General features: G+C 43.9%; 5 protein-coding genes and 1 long non-coding RNA gene across 7 annotated transcripts; 2 read left to right on the plus strand and 4 right to left on the minus strand.

Annotated features, from left to right (window-relative positions):
- Positions 1–2,941: 2,941 nt before the first annotated feature.
- LOC136184551 (uncharacterized) lies at positions 2,942–7,496 on the minus strand. 2 transcript variants are annotated; one of them, XR_010669374.1, is made up of 5 exons: positions 7,098–7,496; positions 6,831–7,009; positions 6,729–6,782; positions 6,578–6,653; positions 2,942–3,141 (listed from the first exon to the last, which is right to left on the minus strand). It is a non-coding gene; the product is annotated as an uncharacterized lncRNA (long non-coding RNA). The 2 variants fall into 2 exon arrangements; XR_010669373.1 differs by having other exon boundaries at positions 6,831–7,496.
- Positions 7,497–7,524: 28 nt separating this feature from the next.
- LOC136184540 (uncharacterized) lies at positions 7,525–9,684 on the minus strand. The gene is made up of 2 exons (XM_065971449.1): positions 9,213–9,684; positions 7,525–9,160 (listed from the first exon to the last, which is right to left on the minus strand). The coding sequence occupies exons 1-2, from the start codon at positions 9,522–9,524 to the stop codon at positions 7,586–7,588; spliced, it is 1,887 nt and encodes a 628-aa protein (XP_065827521.1). The 5' UTR covers positions 9,525–9,684; the 3' UTR covers positions 7,525–7,585.
- Positions 9,685–9,748: 64 nt separating this feature from the next.
- LOC136184546 (uncharacterized) lies at positions 9,749–11,686 on the minus strand. The gene is made up of 2 exons (XM_065971455.1): positions 11,164–11,686; positions 9,749–11,104 (listed from the first exon to the last, which is right to left on the minus strand). The coding sequence occupies exons 1-2, from the start codon at positions 11,491–11,493 to the stop codon at positions 9,842–9,844; spliced, it is 1,593 nt and encodes a 530-aa protein (XP_065827527.1). The 5' UTR covers positions 11,494–11,686; the 3' UTR covers positions 9,749–9,841.
- Positions 11,687–11,735: 49 nt separating this feature from the next.
- On the plus strand, positions 11,736–13,985 carry LOC136184545 (dynein regulatory complex subunit 4-like). The gene is made up of 13 exons (XM_065971454.1): positions 11,736–11,773; positions 11,825–11,929; positions 11,981–12,178; positions 12,235–12,304; positions 12,355–12,491; positions 12,540–12,594; positions 12,650–12,738; positions 12,799–12,915; positions 12,965–13,063; positions 13,125–13,280; positions 13,346–13,555; positions 13,615–13,680; positions 13,740–13,985. The coding sequence occupies exons 1-13, from the start codon at positions 11,771–11,773 to the stop codon at positions 13,887–13,889; spliced, it is 1,455 nt and encodes a 484-aa protein (XP_065827526.1). The 5' UTR covers positions 11,736–11,770; the 3' UTR covers positions 13,890–13,985.
- Positions 13,986–14,006: 21 nt separating this feature from the next.
- Positions 14,007–15,438, plus strand: LOC136184547 (uncharacterized). The gene is made up of 4 exons (XM_065971457.1): positions 14,007–14,108; positions 14,167–14,360; positions 14,414–14,806; positions 14,875–15,438. Exons 1-4 carry the CDS (start codon positions 14,022–14,024, stop codon positions 15,383–15,385), a joined length of 1,185 nt encoding a protein of 394 aa, XP_065827529.1. The 5' UTR covers positions 14,007–14,021; the 3' UTR covers positions 15,386–15,438.
- LOC136184544 (ubiquitin carboxyl-terminal hydrolase 10-like) lies at positions 15,383–17,720 on the minus strand. Its single transcript, XM_065971453.1, has 11 exons — positions 17,569–17,720; positions 17,268–17,511; positions 17,100–17,206; positions 16,935–17,047; positions 16,725–16,872; positions 16,564–16,669; positions 16,354–16,502; positions 16,080–16,298; positions 15,865–16,009; positions 15,727–15,792; positions 15,383–15,677 (listed from the first exon to the last, which is right to left on the minus strand). The coding sequence occupies exons 1-11, from the start codon at positions 17,659–17,661 to the stop codon at positions 15,490–15,492; spliced, it is 1,578 nt and encodes a 525-aa protein (XP_065827525.1). The 5' UTR covers positions 17,662–17,720; the 3' UTR covers positions 15,383–15,489.
- Between the last annotated feature and the right edge of the window lie 2,093 nt (positions 17,721–19,813).

A 19,813-nucleotide genomic window follows, 5' to 3' on the forward strand; every position in this document is an offset into this window, starting at 1 on the left:
AATTTATTATTTAGGCTCTAAGAATCAAAAATTAGGCCCTTAATTTATTATTCACGCCCTAAGAATCAAAGATTAGGCCCTCCATTTATTATTTAGGCTCTAAGAATCAAAGATTAGGCCCTCAATTTATTATTTAGGCTCTAAGAATCAAAGAATAGACACTCAATTTATTATTAAGGCCCTAAGAATCAAAGATTAGGCCCTCAATTTATTATTTAGGCCCTAAGAATCAAAGATTAGGCCCTCAATTTATTATTAAGGCAATAAGAATCAAAGATTAGGCCCTCAATTTATTATTTATGCCCTAAGAATCAAAGATTAGGCCCCCAATTTATTATTTAGGCTCTAAGAATCAAAGATTAGGCCCTCAATTTATTATTTAGGCTCTAAGAATGAAGATTAGGCCCTCAATTTATTATTCAGGCTCTAAGAATCAAAGAATTGACACTCAATTTATTATTAAGGCCCTAAGAATCAAAGATTAGGCCCTCAATTTAATATTTAGGCTCTAAGAATAAAAGATAAGGCCCTCAATTTATTATTAAGGCACTAAGAATCAAAGATTAGGCCCTCAATTTATTATTTAGGCTCTAAGAATCAAAGATTAGGCCCTTAATTTATTATTTAGGCCCTAAGAATCAAAGATTAGGCCCTCAATTTATTATTTAGGCTCTAAGAATCAAAGATAAGGCCCTCAATTGATTATTTAGGCCCTAAGAATCAAAGATTAGGCCTCAATTTAATTTTTGGGCTCTAAGAATCAAAGATTAGGCACTCAATTTATTTTTTAGGCTCTAAGAATCAAAGATTAGGCCCTCAATTTATTATTTAGGCTCTAAGAATTAAAGATTAGGCCCTCAATTTATTATTTAGGCTCTAAGAATGTAGATTAGGCCTTCAATTTATTATTTACACTCTAAGAATCAAGATAAGGCCCTCAATTTATTATTTACGCTCTAAGAATCAAAGATTGGGCCCCTAATTTATTATTTATGCCCTAAGAATTAAAGATTAGTCACTCAATTTATTATTAAGGCACTAAGAATCAAAGATTAGGCCCTCAATTTATTATTTAGGCTCTAAGAATCAAAGATTAGGCCCTCAATTTATTATTTAGGCCCTAAGAATCAAAGATTAGGCCCTCCATCTATTACTAAGGCACTAATAATCAAAGATTAGGCCATCAATTTATTATTTAGGCTCTAAGAATCAAAGAATTGACACTCAATTTATTATTAAGGCCCTAAGAATCAAAGATTAGGCCCACAATTTATTATTTAGGACCTAAGAATCAAAGATTAGGCCTTCAATTTATTATTAATGCACTAAGAATCAAAGATTAGGCACTCAATTTATTATTTATGCCCTAAGAATCAAAGATTAGGCCCTCAATTTATTATTTAGGCTCTAAGAATCAAAGATTAGGCTCTCAATTTATTATTTTGGCTCTAAGAATCAAAGATTAGGCCATCAATTTATTATTTAAGCCCTAAGAATCAAAGATTAGGCCCTCAATTTATTATTTAGGCTCCAAGACTCAAAGAATAGACACTCAATTTATTATTTAGTCTCTACGAATCAAAGATTAGGCTCTCAATTTATTATTTAGGCTCTAAGAATCAAAGAATAGACACTCAATTTATTATTAAGGCCCTAAGAATCAAAGATTAGGCCCTCAATTTATTATTTAGGCCCTAAGAATCAAAGATTAGGCCCTCAATTTATTATTAAGGCACTAAGAATCAAAGATTAGGCCCTCAATTTATTATTTATGCCCTAAGAATCAAAGATTAGGCCCCCAATTTATTATTTAGGCTCTAAGAATCAAAGATTAGGCCCTCAATTTATTATTTAGGCTCTAAGAATCAAAGATTAGGCCCTCAATTTATTATTTAGGCCCTAAGAATCAAACAATAGGCTCTCAATTTATTATTTAGGCTCTAAGAATCAAAGAATAGTCACTCAATTTATTATTTAGGCTCTAAGAATTAAAGATTAGGCCCTCAATTTATTATTTAGGCTCTAAGAATGAAGATTAGGCCCTCAATTTATTATTTACGCTCTAAGAATCAAGATTAGGCCCTCAATTTATTATTTACGCTCTAAGAATCAAGATTAGGCTCTCAATTTATTATTTACGCTCTAAGAATCAAGATTAGGCCCTCAATTTATTATTTACGCTCTAAGAATCAAAGATTGGGCCCTTAATTTATTATTTATGCCCTAAGAATCAAAGATTAGGCTCTCAATTTATTATATAGGCTCTAAGAATCAAAGATTAGGCCCTCAATTTATTATTTAGGTTCTAAGAATCAAAGATTAGGCCCTCAATATATTATGCTCTCAATATATTATTTAGTCCCTAAGAATCAAAGATTAGGCCCTCAATTTATTTTTTGGGCTCTAAGAATCAAAGATTAGGCCCTCAATTTATTATTTAGGCCCTAAGAATCAAGGATTAGGCGCTCAATTTATTTTTTGGGCTCTAAGAATCAAAGATTAGGCCCTCAAGTTATTATTTAGGCTCTAAGAATCAAAGATTAGGCCCTCAATTTATTATTTAGGCCCTAAGAGTCAAAGATTAGGCGCTCAATTTATTTTTTGGGCTCTAAGAATCAAATATTAGGCCCTCAATTTATTATTTAGGCTCTAAGAATCAAAGATTAGGCCCTCAATTTATTATTTAGGCTCTAAGAATGAAGATTAGGCCCTCAATTTATTATTTACGCTCTAAGAATCAAAGATTAGGCCCTCAATTTATTATTTAGGCCCTAAGAATCAAAGATTAGGCCCTCAATTTATTATTTAGGCCCTGAGAATCAAAGATTAGGCCCTAAATTTATTATTTAGGCTCTAAGAATCAAAGATTAGGCCCTCAATTTATTATGGAGGCCCTAAGAATCAAAGATTAGGCCCTCAATTTATTATTTAGGCTCTAAGAATCAAAGATTAGGCCCTCAATTTATTTTAGTAGCTAATCTTAGCTTTTTTAAGAATGTATATAAACCGATTAATCAATTTATTAATGTTTTACCAGAAGCGCGCACGCGTCATATATTGCAGATTTTCCTTTTCATGCTTTCTGTCCCGACTGGCTTTCTTCTCTTTTCTTTAGTCGATCAAGTCGCTCGCGAAGTTGACCTAGACGAAAGCGAGAACGTCACGGCGCTCATAGAGAAGTTTCCGCCCTATGACTACACTACTCCGCCTACAGGCGGTATATATATTCCGTCAGGTAGTGTTCGTACTCCTCCGGCAGGCGGTATATATTTCGTCAGGCGTTGTTCTTACTCGGCGGTATATATATTCCGTCAGGCGTTGTTCGCACTTCGCCTGCAGGCGGTATATATATTTTGTCAAGCGTTGTACGTACTCCGCCGGTAAGCGGTATATATATTCCGTCAGGCGTTGTTCGTACTCCGCCTCCAGGCGGTATATATTTTCCGTTAGGCGTTGTTCGTACTCCGCCTGCAGGCGGTATATATATTCCGTCAGGCGTTGTTCGTACTCTTCCGGTAGGCGGTATATATATTCCGTCAGGCGGTGTTCATACTCTTCCAGCAAGCGGTATATATATTCCGTCAGGATTGTTCGTACTCCTCCGACAGGCGGTATATATATTCCGTCAGGCGTTGTTCGTACTCCTCCGGCAGGCCGTGTATAAATTTCGTCAGGCGTTGTTCGTACTCCTCCGGCAGGCGAAATATATAATTCGTCAGGCAGTGTTCGTACTCCGCCGGTAGGCGGTATATATATTTCGTCAGGCGTTGTTTGTACTCCTCTGGCAGGCGGTATATATTTCGTCAGGCGTTGTTCGTACTCCGCCTCCAGGCGGTGTATATATTCCGTCAGGCACTGTTTGTACTCCGCCGGTAGGCGGTATATATATTCCGTCAGGCGTTGTACGTACTCCTTCGGAAGCGGTATATATATTCCGTCAGACAGTTTTCGTACTCCGCCGGTAGGCGGTATATATATTCCGTCAGGCGTTGTACGTACTCCTCCGGCAGGCGGTATATATATTTCGTCAGGCGTTGTTCGTACTCCTCCGGCAGGCGGTATATATATTCCGTCAGGCGTTGTACGTACTCCTTCGGAAGCGGTATATATATTTCGTCAGGCAGTGTTCATACTCCGCCTGCAGGCGGTATATATATTCCGTCAGGCGTTGTTCGTACTCCGCCTCCAGGCGGTGTATATATTGTTTGTACTCCGCCGGTAGGCGGTATATATATTCCGTCAGGCGTTGTTCGTACTCCTCCGGCAGGCGGTATATATATTTCGTCAGGCAGTGGTCTTACTCCGCCGGTAGGCGGTATATATATTTCGTCAGGGGATGTTTGTACTCCTTTGGAAGCGATATATATATTTCGTCAGGCGGTGTTTGTACTTTTCCGGCAGGCGGTATATATATTTCGTCAGGCGTTTTCGTACTCCGCCTGCAGGCGGTATATATATTCCGTCAGGCGGTGTTCGTACTCTTCCGGCAAGCGGTATATATATTCCGTCAGGCATTGTTCGTACTCCGCCGGCAAGCGGTATATATATTCCGTCAGGCATTGTTCGTACTCTTCCGGCAAGCGGTATATATATTCCGTCAGGCGGTGTTCGTACTCCGCGTGCAGGCGGTATATATATTTCGTCAGACGGTGTTCGTACTTCGCCTCCAGGCGGTATATATATTCCGTCAGGCACTGTTTGTACTCCGCCGGTAGGCGGTATATATATTCCGACAGGCGTTGTTCGTACTCCGCCGGCAAGCGGTATATATATATTCCGTCAGGCGTTGTTCGTACTCCTCCGGCAGGCGGTATATATATTTCGTCAGGCGTTGTTCGTACTCCTCCGGCAGGCGGTATATATATTTCGTCAGGCGTTGTTCGTACTCCTCCGGCAGGCGGTATATATATTTCGTCAGGCAGTGGTCGTACTCCGCCGGTAGGCGGTATATATATTTCGTCAGGGGATGTTTGTACTCCTCTGGAAGCGATATATATATTTCGTCAGGCGGCGTTCGTACTCCGCCTGCAGGCGGTATATATATTTCGTCAGGCGTTGTTCGTACTCCTCCGGCAGGCGAAATATATAATTCGTCAGGCAGTGTTCGTACTCCGCCGGTAGGCGGTATATATATTTCGTCAGGCGTTGTTTGTACTCCTCTGGCAGGCGGTATATATATTCTGTCAGGCGTTGTTCGTACTCCGCCTCCAGGCGGTGTATATATTCCGTCAGGCACTGTTTGTACTCCGCCGGTAGGCGGTATATATATTCCGTCAGGCGTTGTACGTACTCCTTCGGAAGCGGTATATATATTCCGTCAGACAGTTTTCGTACTCCGCCGGTAGGCGGTATATATATTCCGTCAGGCGTTGTACGTACTCCTCCGGCAGGCGGTATATATATTTCGTCAGGCGTTGTTCGTACTCCTCCGGCAGACGGTATATATATTTCGTCAGGCAGTGGTCGTACTCCGCCGGTAGGCGGTATATGTATTTCGTCAGGGGATGTTTGTACTCCTTTGGAAGCGATATATATATATTTCGACAGGCGGTGTTTGTACTTTTCCGGCAGGCGGTATATATATTTCGTCAAGCGTTTTCGTACTCCGCCTGTAGGCGGTATAAATATTCCGTGAGGCGTTTTCGTACTCCGCCTGCAGGCGATATACATTCCGTCAGGCGTTGTTCGTACTCTTCCGGTAGGCGGTATATATATTCCGTCAGGCACTGTTCGTACTCCGCCGGTTAGCGGTATATATATTCCGTCAGGCGTTGTTCGTACTCCGCCTGCAGGCGGTATATATATTCCGTCAGGCGTTGTTCGTACTCTGCCGGCAGGCGGTATATATATTCCGTCAGGCATTGTTCGTACTGGCAGGCGAAATATATAATTCGTCAGAAGATGTTCGTACTCCTCCGCAAGCGGTATATATAGGCGGTATATATATTCCGGCAGACATTGTTCGTACTCCGCCGTTAGGCGGTATATATATTCCGTCAGGCGTTGTTCGTACTCCGCCTGCAGGCGGTATATATATTCCGTCAGGCGTTGTTCGTACTCCGCCTGCAGGCGGTATATATATTCCGTCAGGCGTTGTTCGTACTTCGCCTGCAGGCGGTATATATATATTCCGTCAGGCGGTCTTTGTACTTCGCCGGCAGGCGGTATATATATTCCGGCAGACATTGTTCATACTCCGCCGTTAGGCGGTATATATATTCCGTCAGGCGTTGTTCGTACTCCGCCTGCAGGTGGTATATATATATTCCGTCAGGCGGTCTTCGTACTTCGCCTGCAGGCGGTATATATATTCCGTCAGGCGGTCTTCGTACTTCGCCGGCAGGCGGTATATATATTCCGGCAGACATTGTTCCTACTCCGCCGGCAAGTAATGAGAATCTAAGCTATTAGAAGTAGCTAAGGCAGCTAGGCCAGAACAAATAAGGCTTCGCTTAGATGCTAGGATCTGTTTTATTTTGAGTGGCGCGCTTTCTGCCACTCAGAGGTCATGCACGTGATCAAGTGACGTCACATGCATAACCTCTACTGTATATATATTCCGTCAGGAGTAGAGCACCTTTTACGTGATCGATCACCAGGCGTCGATCAGCTTTAAAGAATACGTCTCCACTTCCTTCTTGCGTGTACACAGCCTACCAAAATAAAAAAGCGACGTCGCCGTTTGACTTGAGGCTCTTCAAACAAATACAGTGGACGCAGATCGATACCCTGTCCGGTTGGAGACCTTCCAGATCCTTCTTCAAGCCTTCAAGTTCCCAGATCTAATAGAAAGAGGCTGGAAGCGACGTTTTGAACCGAACAGATCTTACTTCACGACGCAGACTGTTCATGATATAGTGCGCTAGGTAAGGCAAAGAGATAAATATTTTGTGTACTACGTGTACAGTAAAAATTAAATAAGAGCAGCAACTATAGACACCTTTCGCCCGGCTCTTAAGCAACGCCGAAGATTAGAAAAATGAAAAAGAACACCCACAGGCTCACACAGCTAAAGCAAAAAAAAATAAAAAAATAAAAAATCATTCTGATTTTTCATCAGGAGGCGGCAACTCTCGAGGCCGCGAGTCTCCGCACACCTCACACAGCTGATATTCTTGCTTGTTTCCGTACGTGCACGACCGACATGTCCATAGGGAAGGATCGTTGCAGATCGGCGTCGAAGGGACGCGATCGTGAAACAGGTCGCCTAGAACGAGCTTGAAAAGTTCGTTGCCACCCTCCGTCTCTTTCAGAACGTCGCAGAAGCGTCTGAAACTCGGCGTTGCCGTTTGACAAAGTATTTGGACGAGTTTTTCGGCTATTACGTCGTTCGTCGTTTCGCTCTGTTTGAGGAGAGGGAGAATTTCGTCGTAGTTGGGTTGCGTTAGCAGTCCCTTGGCCAGAAAGGCGTCTAGAAGTTTCTCGCCGACGAGGCTGGCGAGAAGACGCACCGCTTCGGCCTGAACGGGAACGAGAAACGTTTCCCAATCCAAGTCGGCCATTGCAGAAGTGCGCTATCCGAAATTAATTAATTAATCCTGTATCTTCAATACTGCGCAACACAAAAGATATAACTAAACACCGTCTATAGAAAAGAATAATGGTTTTTACATGAAGGGCAAATATCTTCGGGATTCGAACGAATTGAATTGACAAACGAGCAGAATCGGCAGACGGTTCCTCCTTGTATTGCTGGTTCGAAGTCAAAATCTCTAGACTTCGAGCATATTTCACAGATCTTACGACTGTGCTTGTTCTCGAACGTGCATTTCTGACAAGTCCACTCCGGAAAAACGTTTTCATAAACAGGCCTGGAGGTAGCCAAACCTGCTCCAGAAGAAGATGTGCCACCGTCTGTCTTGACATTTCCAGGCAGCTCAAAATTTTCAGGCAAGTTTCTTTTATGACCACCAGTGGTGGCACTAAGTCTAATTTTCAAAGTTGACTGATGTCTTTCCTCTGATTGTCCCGTTGATGGCGTTTTTTCCTTTCGACCACTCGGACTCCCTTGTTGGAGCGTGTTGGTAGAGACGGCAATCTGTCTTCCGTAAGCATCAACGGCCTCGCTTTGTAGAGCGCTTTCGGCAATATGTTCAAAATCACTGTCTGCTTTTGGTTCACGTGGTTCGGCTTTAGCATTCTGGACGACCTCCTTATTCTTACAACTATGATCAGCTCCCAGACTTGATCCCGACTGTCTGTCTTCTTTGCTCCTTTTTCTTGGAACTGGCTTAGGTGGTATCCCTTCAGTACTTCGATCCTTTCGTTCTCGTGATGATAGGCTATCTGAACGTCTTTTTGTGACCTCGGGGTTTTCTTGGAACGATGGGTTAGCAGGAGCAATGATAGACGGTTGTTTAGATGACTTTTTCAGGTACCCACTCATTGATATATTTCCATCACCGGTTCCATGATGTGCCTGAAGCAACTGCGAATCATAGTCTGCGCTTGCATCAAATCCGTTCACCTCAGCTCGATTCAGCAAAGAATTAAAATCATCCTTATTTCTCTCCTCCTCAAAGTCCTCTTGAGGACCAGACCCATACAGATCAAGCTCTTCTTCACCCGGTTTCTCATTCCCGGCATATGATTCATTCGCCAATGATTCTGGTGTAGATACAGGAAAGGGGGCTGTGGAATGCCTCTTCATAAAACTTTCATTAAGGCCAACTGAAGAAGCCGATTGAATTTGCCCCTGTTCTCGCCTCGGTCGGATGTCAACGGGAGAAGTCACGGGTGGCGGCAATCTCTTCATTTCCTCCTCGCTCATCTGACGATTAAAAGAAATTCCTCTTTCGGGAGATCCTTGATTGGTGGCTCTTTCCCTCGGTAGCAGCTTCTTTTGGGATCTGTGAACAACCGCTTCAAAATTTCGAGCCAACTTTTCCAAGTCTTCTTCGTATTGGACAGTCATTCTGGCTTCGATTACGTCAGATAGCTCGTATCTGACGCTTCGCGTCGTTTTCATAAGCTGAAGAATAATTCGAATTTCTTCTTGGGCAAACATCAGATCCGTCTGCACTCCTACGATTCTTTCCTCGTCAATGATAGCCAACTTCAGTTCTCCTTCCCTTGAATCAAATCCCAGCGCTTGAAATAGCACTTCAACATCTTCGCCAAACAAGGCTTCCACATTGCACTTATAAAACCCGTTGTGTTTCTAAAGAGACGGGGTCTGCATGAAAAAAAGGATGTGTACTTCCCCGCATTACCTTAATAGTTCGATACTCTCTCCTGTCTTTGTATTTCAGTGCATTGCTGGCGTATTTCATTACGTTCTCTATGGCAGTCATCATGAATTCCAAGCCCAATACGTCAGCGTTGCGTCGTTTCATCAGTTCGTAGAAGGTTCGTAGGTAGACAAATCTACCTTTTTCCTCCGTTCGGACGAGTGCTGTTCGTATCTTTTTGCGAAGTTCGTCGATTTCGATTTCACTTCGAGCAGCGGGCGCATTTCTGAGCCATTCGCGCGTAGCCTCTCTCACGGATTCGATAAGTGCTTTCGTCCTTCTCGCAGAGGCCATGAGTCGACGACGACAAAACTGAAGAGACGAAGAGTCCAACGCAGACGTGTTATTTTCCGAATTCCCGTACGACGCCGCAGACAAAGACAAATTCTGTAGCCCGTTTTTCACTAAGAGCACAACCGATTTCACGACGAGTCTTACGTGGCGTCGCGGTGTGTGGACGAGTGACTAACTCGTGACAAGCTTGAGATGAAATCATCGACCACCACGCATCAGCGGCATGCAAAGAAAATTTACAAATCTTTTCCTTCGTCCCAAGTGGTAAACGACAAGCATTGCATGCGTACGCGACGCGCTACTAAAAAAAGAAAAGGTTACAAATCAGTCGAAATATTTGACGATCTGGAGACAAACTCCTTTGACCGGGGCCGTCTATCTTTCACTTCCCTAGAGGGTTGGATTCTTGCAGCGTGAGAAACTCTATCTCCTCTGCTGCCACTTCCATTAGCCACATCCAATCCTTCCTGCTTTGATTTGACTTTGCTTTTAGTATCCCCCGGTTGACGCCCCCCAACTGGAGCGGTGCGTGCAGATTGACGCGAGTCCACTTGACGTTGTGTAGGTAGAGGTTTGATAATGTTCTCAAGCTCGTCACCTGTACTGTGGACGGAATTTTCGTGATGAGTAGAGTGCACCTCGGGACTTTCTCGTCCTGTCGCCTCTTTCCGGCTTGACTTTTCTGTATGAGGAGCTGTTCCATGTTCATTAGTTTGGAAAGCTGAAAGATTCTTTAATTGGGACGTAGCAACAACTGCAGCAGGAGTCAGCTGACGCCTATGCTCGACATCTTCTGCTTGAAGTCCCCCAGATGACGCAGACGCGCAATCCGGAAAGGTGTGTTGTTCAAACTTTGGCGAGGGTGGAGAGTAGGCAGGATCTAAACTGGATTGATACGGTTCTGCATCGTCGTCAAAAGTCTCTCCATTAACAGCAACTCGTAGTTCCAGAAGAGAATGATAATCTGAATTACAGGTAACGCCATCCGCATCTTCATGAGCAACACCAGAAGTGTACATATCTTCATCGACGTCATCTAATTTCGGTTTGGCGTGCCTGCTGATAAAGTCTTCGTGTATTTCGCCAGAAAGTAATAAGTTATTCGGCCGTGGAGGCGTGCTAGGACGAGGAAGATCAGCTGCAATATTTTCAGCTTCTTCAACGCTCAGCTGCTTGCCCAAAGACTGCTTCTCTACGCTTTGATTATCCACAATCAAACTCTCTTGTGCATTCATAAAGTCTATTTGCTCATTGTCTATAGGTGGCTGTTTGTTTTGCTGCAGGTGAGCCATAGCCTCAGCATTTTTTGCCAAGTTCATTGTATCAGTTTCCAAGGCAATCTGTAGCCTTGCACCGATAGCATAAATGAGACGGGCAAAACTGAAATCCAGCAGTTCACAAATAATTTTCAACTCCTCCTGGGCAAATACCAAGTCAACCTGAACTCCTTTAATTCTCTCTTCGTCAACACGATCCAGCGTCAGCGTGGTGTCTTCAAGTCTAAATCCCATTGTTTCAAAGAGAGCGCAAGCTTCACTGAATAGAGACTCCACATTGCACTTGTAAAAACCGTTATACATCTAAAAAAGGCGCCACGTACAAAAAAGACCCGAAGATCCACGGTCCTAATTTTCCAAACCTTAATAGTGCGATATTCCTTTCGATCTTTATGCCTCAACACATTCCAGCTGTACTTCAGAACGTTCTGCAACGCCCTCCCCATCAAATTGAGGCCACTTCGTTCACGTTCAAGAGTAGATGCATCTGTGCTTCGCTGAACCAGTTTGTAGAAATGTTCCAAGTAGACGAAGCGTTCTTCGGCGCAAGTCGTCAGAAGTGCCTTTCGAATCTTTTCACGCTGCAACTTGTCGCGATCAGTTTCAGTTTGAAATGGACCCTGGTCAAAGAGCCACGTCAGGGTAGATTTGCGGACGCAACGGATATCAATGATTTCTTCTGAAGCAGCCATGAAATTGATGAAGTTCTGCAACGTAATTATGCACGGGGGACTTTGCGGAATTTCGCTTCCGGGAAAGAAATGATTACAGGGCTCGTTTGATGCTTTCAAATTGCCAGCGTTCCTTAAAGCAACGCCGTGAAGGACGCACAGCCCGAAAGATGCTGAAACTGACACAGTTTCACTCCGATCTTGTGATCGTGACGTGTGATGACGTCTTGTCTAGCGTGCGAGCATCGCGCGCGTGATACAGTTGCCACGCAACTACACAAAGAGACAGAAGGAAACGATGGTAAAAAGAGACTCTCTAGCTGTCGTGATAGTCACTGTTTTGTTAATTAAGCCACCGAAGAAGGCTAAGGGTAAAAAGAAAAAGAAGGGAGCCGCTAAGGCGAAGGCACCAACCATAATCGATGGAATACCGGCGGAAGAAATGACGAAAGAACAGGTAAGAAACACTAATGTGTTCCCAAAACGATCATATAATTTCTCCTTACAGCTCGAGGCTCACATCGGGCGGCTGAGGGAGGAGCTGGATAGAGAGCGCGAAGAGAGAAATTACTTCCAATTGGAAAGGGACAAAGTCAACACGTTCTGGGAGATTAGTAAACAGCAGTTAGAAGAAGGCCGGTCTGAGTTGAGAAACAAAGACAGAGAGATGGAAGAGATGGAAGAAAGACACCAAGTCGAAATCAAAGTAAAACAAAAATCAGCAGAAATACGAGATCATTTGGCATCAATATTCGGTGATAGGTATACAAGCAGAAAGTCAAGCATTTGCTATACGAACATCAGAACGGAATAACGGAGCTCAGAGCAGAAGGTACGCTCCGACGGAATTGTTGATTGATTTGACGCATATTCGTTTTCCAGGGGCCGTTGCTTTGAAGCTGGCTCAAGACGATCACGGCGATAAGGAGAGAAATCTTAGGGAGGACAAGCGAGGTTTGAAAGTCGATTTGAAGGAAAACGAACTAGGTCACATGGAAGTCGTCAAGACACTAAAAAGGGTTAGTCGATTGAGGTGGATTGAATAGAATCGACGAATTTCTCTTTAGGAACATGATAGGGAAGTTACGACGTTGCGTGAGGAATTTGAAAAGAAGTGCGATGGTAGGAGAAAATTGAGTTGAGCTGCCGTTTGGAAGACGGGCAATTGTTCTTTTAGAGCTTCAGCATAAACACGAGCACAAAATGAAAGTACTAAGAGATGAAATGGAGCTCAGGAGGAAAACAGAGATACACGAAATTGAGGAGGTACAGGTTATAATCTGATTTACCATGACGAGATGTCTTGACTCCCTCCTTGATCGGCAGAGAAAGAATGGGCAAATCAACGTTCTGATGAAGAACCACGAAAAGGCGTTCAGCGACATCAAGAACTATTACAATGACATCACGCTGAATAACCTATCTCTAATCAACTCACTCAAAGTAGAAAGAGAATACTGAACAATAGGGCTTACCCAATTTTTCCCTCAAGGACGAGGTCGAAGCAATGAAAAAGAAAGAGGAGCGACTTGAAAAGCAGATGGCCGAAGTGCAAGCGGAAAACAAGCGGCTAACAGAACCACTTCAAAAGGCACGCCAGTGCAAAAACAATTTCTTAACCTTTTTCACGCAGTCCCTTCTCTCTTTGTCAGGCGCGTGAAGAAGTGGCCGATTTGCAGCGAAAACTTGCCAACTACGAGAAAGACAAAGCGTCGTTAGCGAGTGCGAAAGCGCGGCTCAAAGTGCAAGACCAAGAATTGAAGGCTCTGCACTGGGAACACGAAGTCCTAGAGCAACGATTCCGACAGGCAATACTGCGCGACCACGATTGATTAATTAATTATTAAAATTTATTCCTTACCGGTACTTGTAGATCGAGAAAGAGAGAGACGATCTTTATGGTAAATTCGTAAAGGCCATACTGGAAGTGCAGCAGAGAACAGGATTAAAAAATTTGCTTTTGGAAAAGAAACTCACCGCCATTGCCGACACGTTGGAGAAAAAGGAAGCGCAACTGAACGAAGTTCTATCGGCATCCAATCTCGATCCAACGGCAATGTCAGTCGTTACAAGAAAACTAGAGGTCTTGTACGCCCCCAGTCAGATGGAGACATCAAGGAAGATTCACTCTTTGATTTATAGGATGTGTTAGACTCGAAGAACAGCGCCATAAAGGATCTCCAATACGAATTGGCTCGTGTGTGCAAGGTAGAAAGAGTCTCCTACGTTGACTTCCTACGTAACTAACCTCTTTCCTCTCTCTCTAGGCTCACAACGATTTGCTGAGGACATACGAATCGAAATTGAAAGCATTCGGCATTCCCACGGAGGAATTGGGCTTTCGGCCTTTGGAAAGTACCGTCGGCGGTCAGTCTCTCGGGCAAGGGCCGGCCGGACTTGTGTCTGCACCTACGTAGAAGAATTCGATTTAATTTTTATTCATTAGCAAAAACCGCTCGTGCATGTGTATGTTCGCACTTTGTACGTCATAGAATAAATAGCGTACCTCGAAACGTCATTGTTACGTCACAAAAACGCGGTGCCGCGCAATGTGGATCACCGTGTTGACGAGCGACGGTTGTAAGCACGCCTTCGCGGTCGAACACGATGTTGCGGGAAAAGAAATAGAACAGAAAGTGAAAATGACTCCCCCCCTCCGAATTCTTTCGCTCTGCCACATGCTGTTCGATTTAGCTCGTTGCAAAATTGCATTTTGGCGACAACGAGAGATTTTACTTTGGGCTCACTCGACGTGGAAAATGGATTCACGACGGCGAGAGTCCGTTGGTCGAGGAGTTGGACATAAAAGTCTACGAATATCCTATTTGCGTGACGTACAAACCGAAACTGATGATTCATCCCACTAGGCTGGAGAGTCGCGAAGCAAAGTAAAGTACTTTGTCTAAAAGAAATAGGTTAATTAACTCTACGCATTTTTTAGACTGCACTACTTCCATTCGGTTGTCGACGACATGGCGAAGGGACGCTGCTTTTTGTCTTACCAACAAGCCGTCGAATTTCGCGTTCTACAGACTGAAATTGCTCATTCTTTGAAGGTTGATTCCGCCCCCATTCCCATTCTGCATCAGCAAGGAATTCCCGACGAAATCGACCTCAAAATAAAGCTAGCTAAAGAAACGACTCGACATATCGGCGCAAGCTTTGATCAAAGCCTACTCTTGTTTCTCTGCAAGGCCTCAGAGCTCGCCCTGAACGGATTGCACCAATTCTCAGTCAAATGCAAAAAATTGAAAGGAGTAGCCAACGTAACAACGGACTCCGTGCAAATCTACGCTATCGAAAAAGACACGCAAACCCCAATCCTACACAAAAGGCAATAAATTCATTAATAAATTAATTATTTAACGTGAGAAATTTCTTATAAGGCTTTCTCCGTATTAGAATTCTATTCAGAGACGTCGTTAACTGCACTATTTGCCAAAAGCGATCGGCAAAAATTAAATACCAAATCACGGACAAGACGAAAATATCGCTGAGATTTTCATCGAAATCAAAAGCGACCAACTTTTTCAGAACGTACCTCGCTCTCGTCGCATTCAATAGAGAAATTCTTCCGACACTCGACAGATGGACGCTGCCGCCGCCTCCGGCACCGCTCCCACCCGTCCTGCCCCCGTCGCCGGCCCCCGTTCCGACGCCGCCGACCGAATCGTCGTCGTCGTCGTCGTCTTCCGAATCAACGCGCAGCGTCATCTGCAAAATCCTCTCGTCGCAAATTCGCGTCCTACGACGCGGCATCAACTGCAAACGATGTCGAGAAAGGCCGATCGACGCCGCCTACTACCCGTGCCTCCACGCCTGTCACTGCGCGTCGTGCGCTTCGAAACGCGGCGAACCGTGCGCCGTCTGCGGCGCTAAGATCGACACTCTACTCGAGCACTACTGGTCGTAACGATTCACTAGGTAGCAGTGCTACATAGAAAGTCTACTCTAGTGCGCTCAATAAAGGCGGAATTCTCTGAAAAAGAAAAAAATCGATTTCCCCTTCGTCCCTTCTCACGTCGTGTCCGATCGTCGGTAGTACAAGAGATACGCTACCTTTCCGGGCGAATGTTTCAAGACCTGCTGCTCGTGTATGACGCGAATGATGTTGTCGTCGTAGCGGCACCAGCCGCCGCCCGTCGAACTGTACACGTCGCACGTGTAGTGCCCGTCGTTCGCGTGCTTACCGTGATGATACACCACTAGCGAGAGAGGTTGAGGGAACGATTAGAGGGGTACGCGATTTCGTACCGGAAAATAACTTGTAGGTTCGTTCGTCGCGGGAGAGTTTTCTGCGAGTCGACTCGGCGACGAGATCTGGAGGGAGCGATTGTACAGATCGTCGAAACGACGAGATATTTTTAAAAAAAAGAGGAGAAGGAGGGATACCCTTGCCGATTTCTAACTCGAGCGAATAGTCGATCTCCTTGTGCACTTTCTGACAACCGCCCGTCTTGTCGTAGACGAACCGTTTCAGATGAAGAACCAAGACGGGAGGAAGTTGAGCGAAAGCGATTCGCCGAGAGGCTTCGACCTTCAAAAGAGAAAAAAAACACAAGATTAATTAATTATTTAATTGATAATATAAACTGCCGCACACGCACCTCCTCTCCCGTTTTCGACGACGTGTATCCGTGCAGCGCCTCTTTCGTCGCGAGACCGTCGAGAGCGTCCTTGACCGACCAGACGGACGTCTCCTGTATGTCGAGTTTCAACGAGAAGAACGGTTCCATGGTAACCGATTCCTTCGCGCCGTGCGAGCGCACGGACGAATGAAGCACGCCGCCAAACAAATCAGAAATGGGCGACTGCTTTAGGGCCGTCTGAGAAGGAAGAATGTCTCTCGTGTCTTCGTTGCTAGCAACTACGTTCGGGTACCTTTCTGGTGATAGCCGTTTTCTTCTTAGGTCCAACCTCTTCCCATTCCTCCTCCTCCTCGTCTTTTTTCTCTTCGTGATCCTGCGCCGGCTCGGCGTTCTCGCTCGTCGCCGATTCGTCAGCTTCCTTCGGTTGGACCACGTCCTCCTCTAGAAGAACATCATTTTATAATTCTCAATGTGAGACGATTGCACTTTTTTTTTGTGTCACCTGAAACTATTTCGTCTTTCTCCGTTTCGTCGCACTGCGACACCATCTCCTCGTGCAAACCGTCCAATACGCACGAGAGGAATTCCTCTGCGTCCTCTTGTCGACCCTGCATAGTCGAATGTATTCTGTCGCGTGTTTCACCTATCTTTTTTCCCACGCACGCGAATCAGTAGAGTCGTGTCGATTTTCTTCAACATTTCGTACAAGTACTTCGGCTCAAATGCACTTCCCTGCTGAAAGGTTTGACTCTTCTTGGCCTTCTGCGCCGATGCGGGATTTCCCTCCTCGAATTCGTTTACAAACTGAATGCTTTACGACGAAAAAGCAATTTCAAGATACAGCTCGTCCTTTCTCCTCGCGTTTCTTCTTACAAGCTGTCGATGATAGGAGTCGTGCTGCGACCCTTTCCCTTAGGAACGCACATGGGATCAAATAGTTTGAAAATGCTATAGAACGATGGGCAGGCCAGAAGGGATTGCAGTATCTGTAAAAGACAGTTGAGAGAAAGAGCAGAGCTAATCCAACATCGTCCTCGCCGTATGAATATAACAATTATTTCCTCGATTGATCAAACCGCGTGGAACGAGATGAACGGGTTTGGAGCGAAGTCGTTTCGACGTCTTTTTCCATTCGGCGAGAGCGTCTGACAAGCCAATAAATAATTAAATAATGACGTCATCGACGAACAATGACGTCAAAAATACCAGAAAATTTCGTTTTCGACTTTGTCGTTTCTCGCGGCAGCGACGACGACGACGACGATTCGTCTGCCGTCTTTTTCGTCGATTCTGCGACGGGAGAATTGTTCGGCGACGATTTGGGATCGTTGTTCTTTGCAAAGAGAGCCGCCCAAGACGTCGGTTGCGTTTTCGTCTTCGGAGGAGGAGGCGACGGCGCGCGAGCTGCCTCGCGCCCGACGGTCGACTTGTTCGAGCCGCGCAATGTGAACTGGGAGGAATTGGATTGCGCGGGGATCGTTTTATCGGGGCGTCGGTGCGACTTCACTTTTACGGCGTCGATTTTTTCGCCGAAGAGACGCTGGCGCTCCTCGTCGGTAAAGTTTCCGAATTGTACCACCTCTTCCGCGTCGTTTTCCATAGCATTCAATCGTGCTTTGCTTGTCTGTGGCTCATTTTCGCCGCAAATCTGCTCTTTCCTTAGCGTGCGGGCTTGAGTTTTGATAGTAAATACATCGGGTAAATACAGTGTAGCGTGTAAAAGAGCCACCACGTAATTGCCGTTGGCCAAAAATAAAAACTGCGATAGTTAATTCATTAATAAAGCCACGAGAGTAACACAGCCTACGGCAAACATGCTTGCAGCACCACTACTGTCCTCCACAAATAAGAGAGAGAAGACTCGGACGTGGAAAGCTCGAAGGACCTATAAATTGGTTGAAACAAGTTTTAGTTTGGAAAAATGTCTCGGTTTGTCTTGCATGAAATTGCAGGTGTAACAGTAAAATATAAAGCAGAGTGCAACGTGAAGGAAAAAAGAGAAGGGTACTTGATGGTGATGATGATGAATATTACCATCGATGATCAAGTATTCTTCTCTTCCTCAATCATACACAATAATTACAAGGGACTGACCAACTGTTCTCTCCTGTAATAAATTACAGTGAAATTACAAGGGACTGGCCAACAGTTCTTTCATGTAATAAATTACAGAAAAATTACAACGGACTGGCCAACTGTTCTCTCCTGTAATAAATTACAAAAAAATTACAAGGGACTGGCCAACTGTTCTCTACTGTAATAAGTTACAGTGAAATTACAAGGCCAACTGTTCTCTCCTGTAATAAAATACAGAAAAATTACAAAGGACTGGCCAACTGTTCTCTCTTGTAATAAATTACAGTGAAATTACAAGGGAATGGCCAACTGTTCTCTACTGTAATAAATTACAGTGAAATTACAAGGCCAACTGTTCTCTCAATAAAATACAGAAAAATTACAAAGGACTGGCCAACTGTTCTCTCCTGTAATAAATTACAGTGAAATTACAAGGGAATGGCCAAATGTTCTCTCCTGCAATAAATTACAAAAAAATTACAAGGGACTGGCCAACTGTTCTCTCCTGTAATAAATCACAGGAAATTACAAGGGACTGGCAAACTGTTCTCTCCTGTAATAAATTACAGAAAAATTACAAAGGACTGGCCAACTGTTCTCTAGTGTAATAAATTACAGTGAAATTACAAGGGACTGGCCAACTGTTCTCTCCTGTAATAAATTACAGTGAAATTACAAGGCACTAGCCAACTGTTCTCTCTTGTAATAAATTACAGGAAATTACAAGGGACTGGCCAACTGTTCTTTTCTGTAATACAATACAGGAAAATTACAAGGGACTGGCCAACAGTTCTTTCCTGTAATAAATTACAGGAAAATTACAAAGGAATGGCAAAATGTTCTCTACTGTAATAAATTACAGTGAAATTACAAGGCCAACTGTTCTCTCAATAAAATACAGAAAAATTACAAAGGACTGGCCAACTGTTCTCTCCTGTAATAAATTACAGTGAAATTACAAGGGAATGGCCAAATGTTCTCTCCTGTAATAAGTTACAAAAAAATTACAAGGGACTGGCCAACTGTTCTCTCCTGTAATAAATTACAGTGAAATTACAAGGGGCTGGCCAACTGTTCTCTCCTGTAACAAATTAAAGAAAAATTACAAGGGACTGGCCAAATGTTCTCTCCTGTAATAAATTACAGTGAAATTACAAGGGACTGGCCAACTGTTCTCTAGTGTAATGAATTACAGTGAAATTACAAGGGACTGGCCAACTGTTCTCTCCTGTAATAAATCACAGGAAATTACAAGGGACTGGCAAACTGTTCTCTCCTGTAATAAATTACAGAAAAATTACAAAGGACTGGCCAACTGTTCTCTAGTGTAATAAATTACAGTGAAATTACAAGGGACTGGCCAACTGTTCTCTCCTGTAATAAATTACAGAAAAATTACAAAGGACTGGCCAACTGTTCTCTAGTGTAATAAATTACAGTGAAATTACAAGGGACTGGCCAACTGTTCTCTAGTGTAATAAATTACAGTGAAATTACAAGAGACTGGCCAACTGTTCTTTTCTGTAATAAATTACAGTGAAATTACAAGGGACTGGACAATTGTTCTCTCCTGTAATAAATTACAGGAAAATTACAAAGGACTGGCCAACTGTTCTCTCCTGTAATAAATTACAGAAAAATTACAAAGGGACTGGCCAACTGTTCTCTAGTGTAAT

This window comes from Oscarella lobularis, chromosome 3 (genome assembly GCF_947507565.1).
Source record: "Oscarella lobularis chromosome 3, ooOscLobu1.1, whole genome shotgun sequence".
Lineage (NCBI taxonomy): Eukaryota > Metazoa > Porifera > Homoscleromorpha > Homosclerophorida > Oscarellidae > Oscarella > Oscarella lobularis.

Excerpts from the sequence above, each read along its gene's own strand:
- LOC136184540 (XM_065971449.1), bottom strand. The coding sequence starts at position 9,524 with ATGGCCTCTGCGAGAAGGACGAAAGCACTTATCGAATCCGTGAGAGAG. Across the intron at positions 9,161-9,212 it reads GAGAGTATCGAACTATTAAG|AAACACAACGGGTTTTATAA; the intron begins GTAATGCGGGGA and ends CCGTCTCTTTAG.
- LOC136184546 (XM_065971455.1), bottom strand. The coding sequence starts at position 11,493 with ATGGCTGCTTCAGAAGAAATCATTGATATCCGTTGCGTCCGCAAATCT. Across the intron at positions 11,105-11,163 it reads AGGAATATCGCACTATTAAG|ATGTATAACGGTTTTTACAA; the intron begins GTTTGGAAAATT and ends CGCCTTTTTTAG.
- LOC136184545 (XM_065971454.1), top strand. Across the intron at positions 12,739-12,798 it reads AGATACACGAAATTGAGGAG|AGAAAGAATGGGCAAATCAA; the intron begins GTACAGGTTATA and ends CTTGATCGGCAG. Across the intron at positions 13,281-13,345 it reads TAGAGCAACGATTCCGACAG|ATCGAGAAAGAGAGAGACGA; the intron begins GCAATACTGCGC and ends CGGTACTTGTAG.
- LOC136184547 (XM_065971457.1), top strand. The coding sequence starts at position 14,022 with ATGTGGATCACCGTGTTGACGAGCGACGGTTGTAAGCACGCCTTCGCG. Across the intron at positions 14,361-14,413 it reads CTGGAGAGTCGCGAAGCAAA|ACTGCACTACTTCCATTCGG; the intron begins GTAAAGTACTTT and ends CGCATTTTTTAG. Across the intron at positions 14,807-14,874 it reads ACCCCAATCCTACACAAAAG|AATTCTATTCAGAGACGTCG; the intron begins GCAATAAATTCA and ends TCTCCGTATTAG.
- LOC136184544 (XM_065971453.1), bottom strand. The coding sequence starts at position 17,661 with ATGGAAAACGACGCGGAAGAGGTGGTACAATTCGGAAACTTTACCGAC. Across the intron at positions 16,010-16,079 it reads CGTCGAAAACGGGAGAGGAG|GTCGAAGCCTCTCGGCGAAT; the intron begins GTGCGTGTGCGG and ends TCTCTTTTGAAG. Across the intron at positions 15,678-15,726 it reads AACCTACAAGTTATTTTCCG|TGGTGTATCATCACGGTAAG; the intron begins GTACGAAATCGC and ends CTCTCTCGCTAG.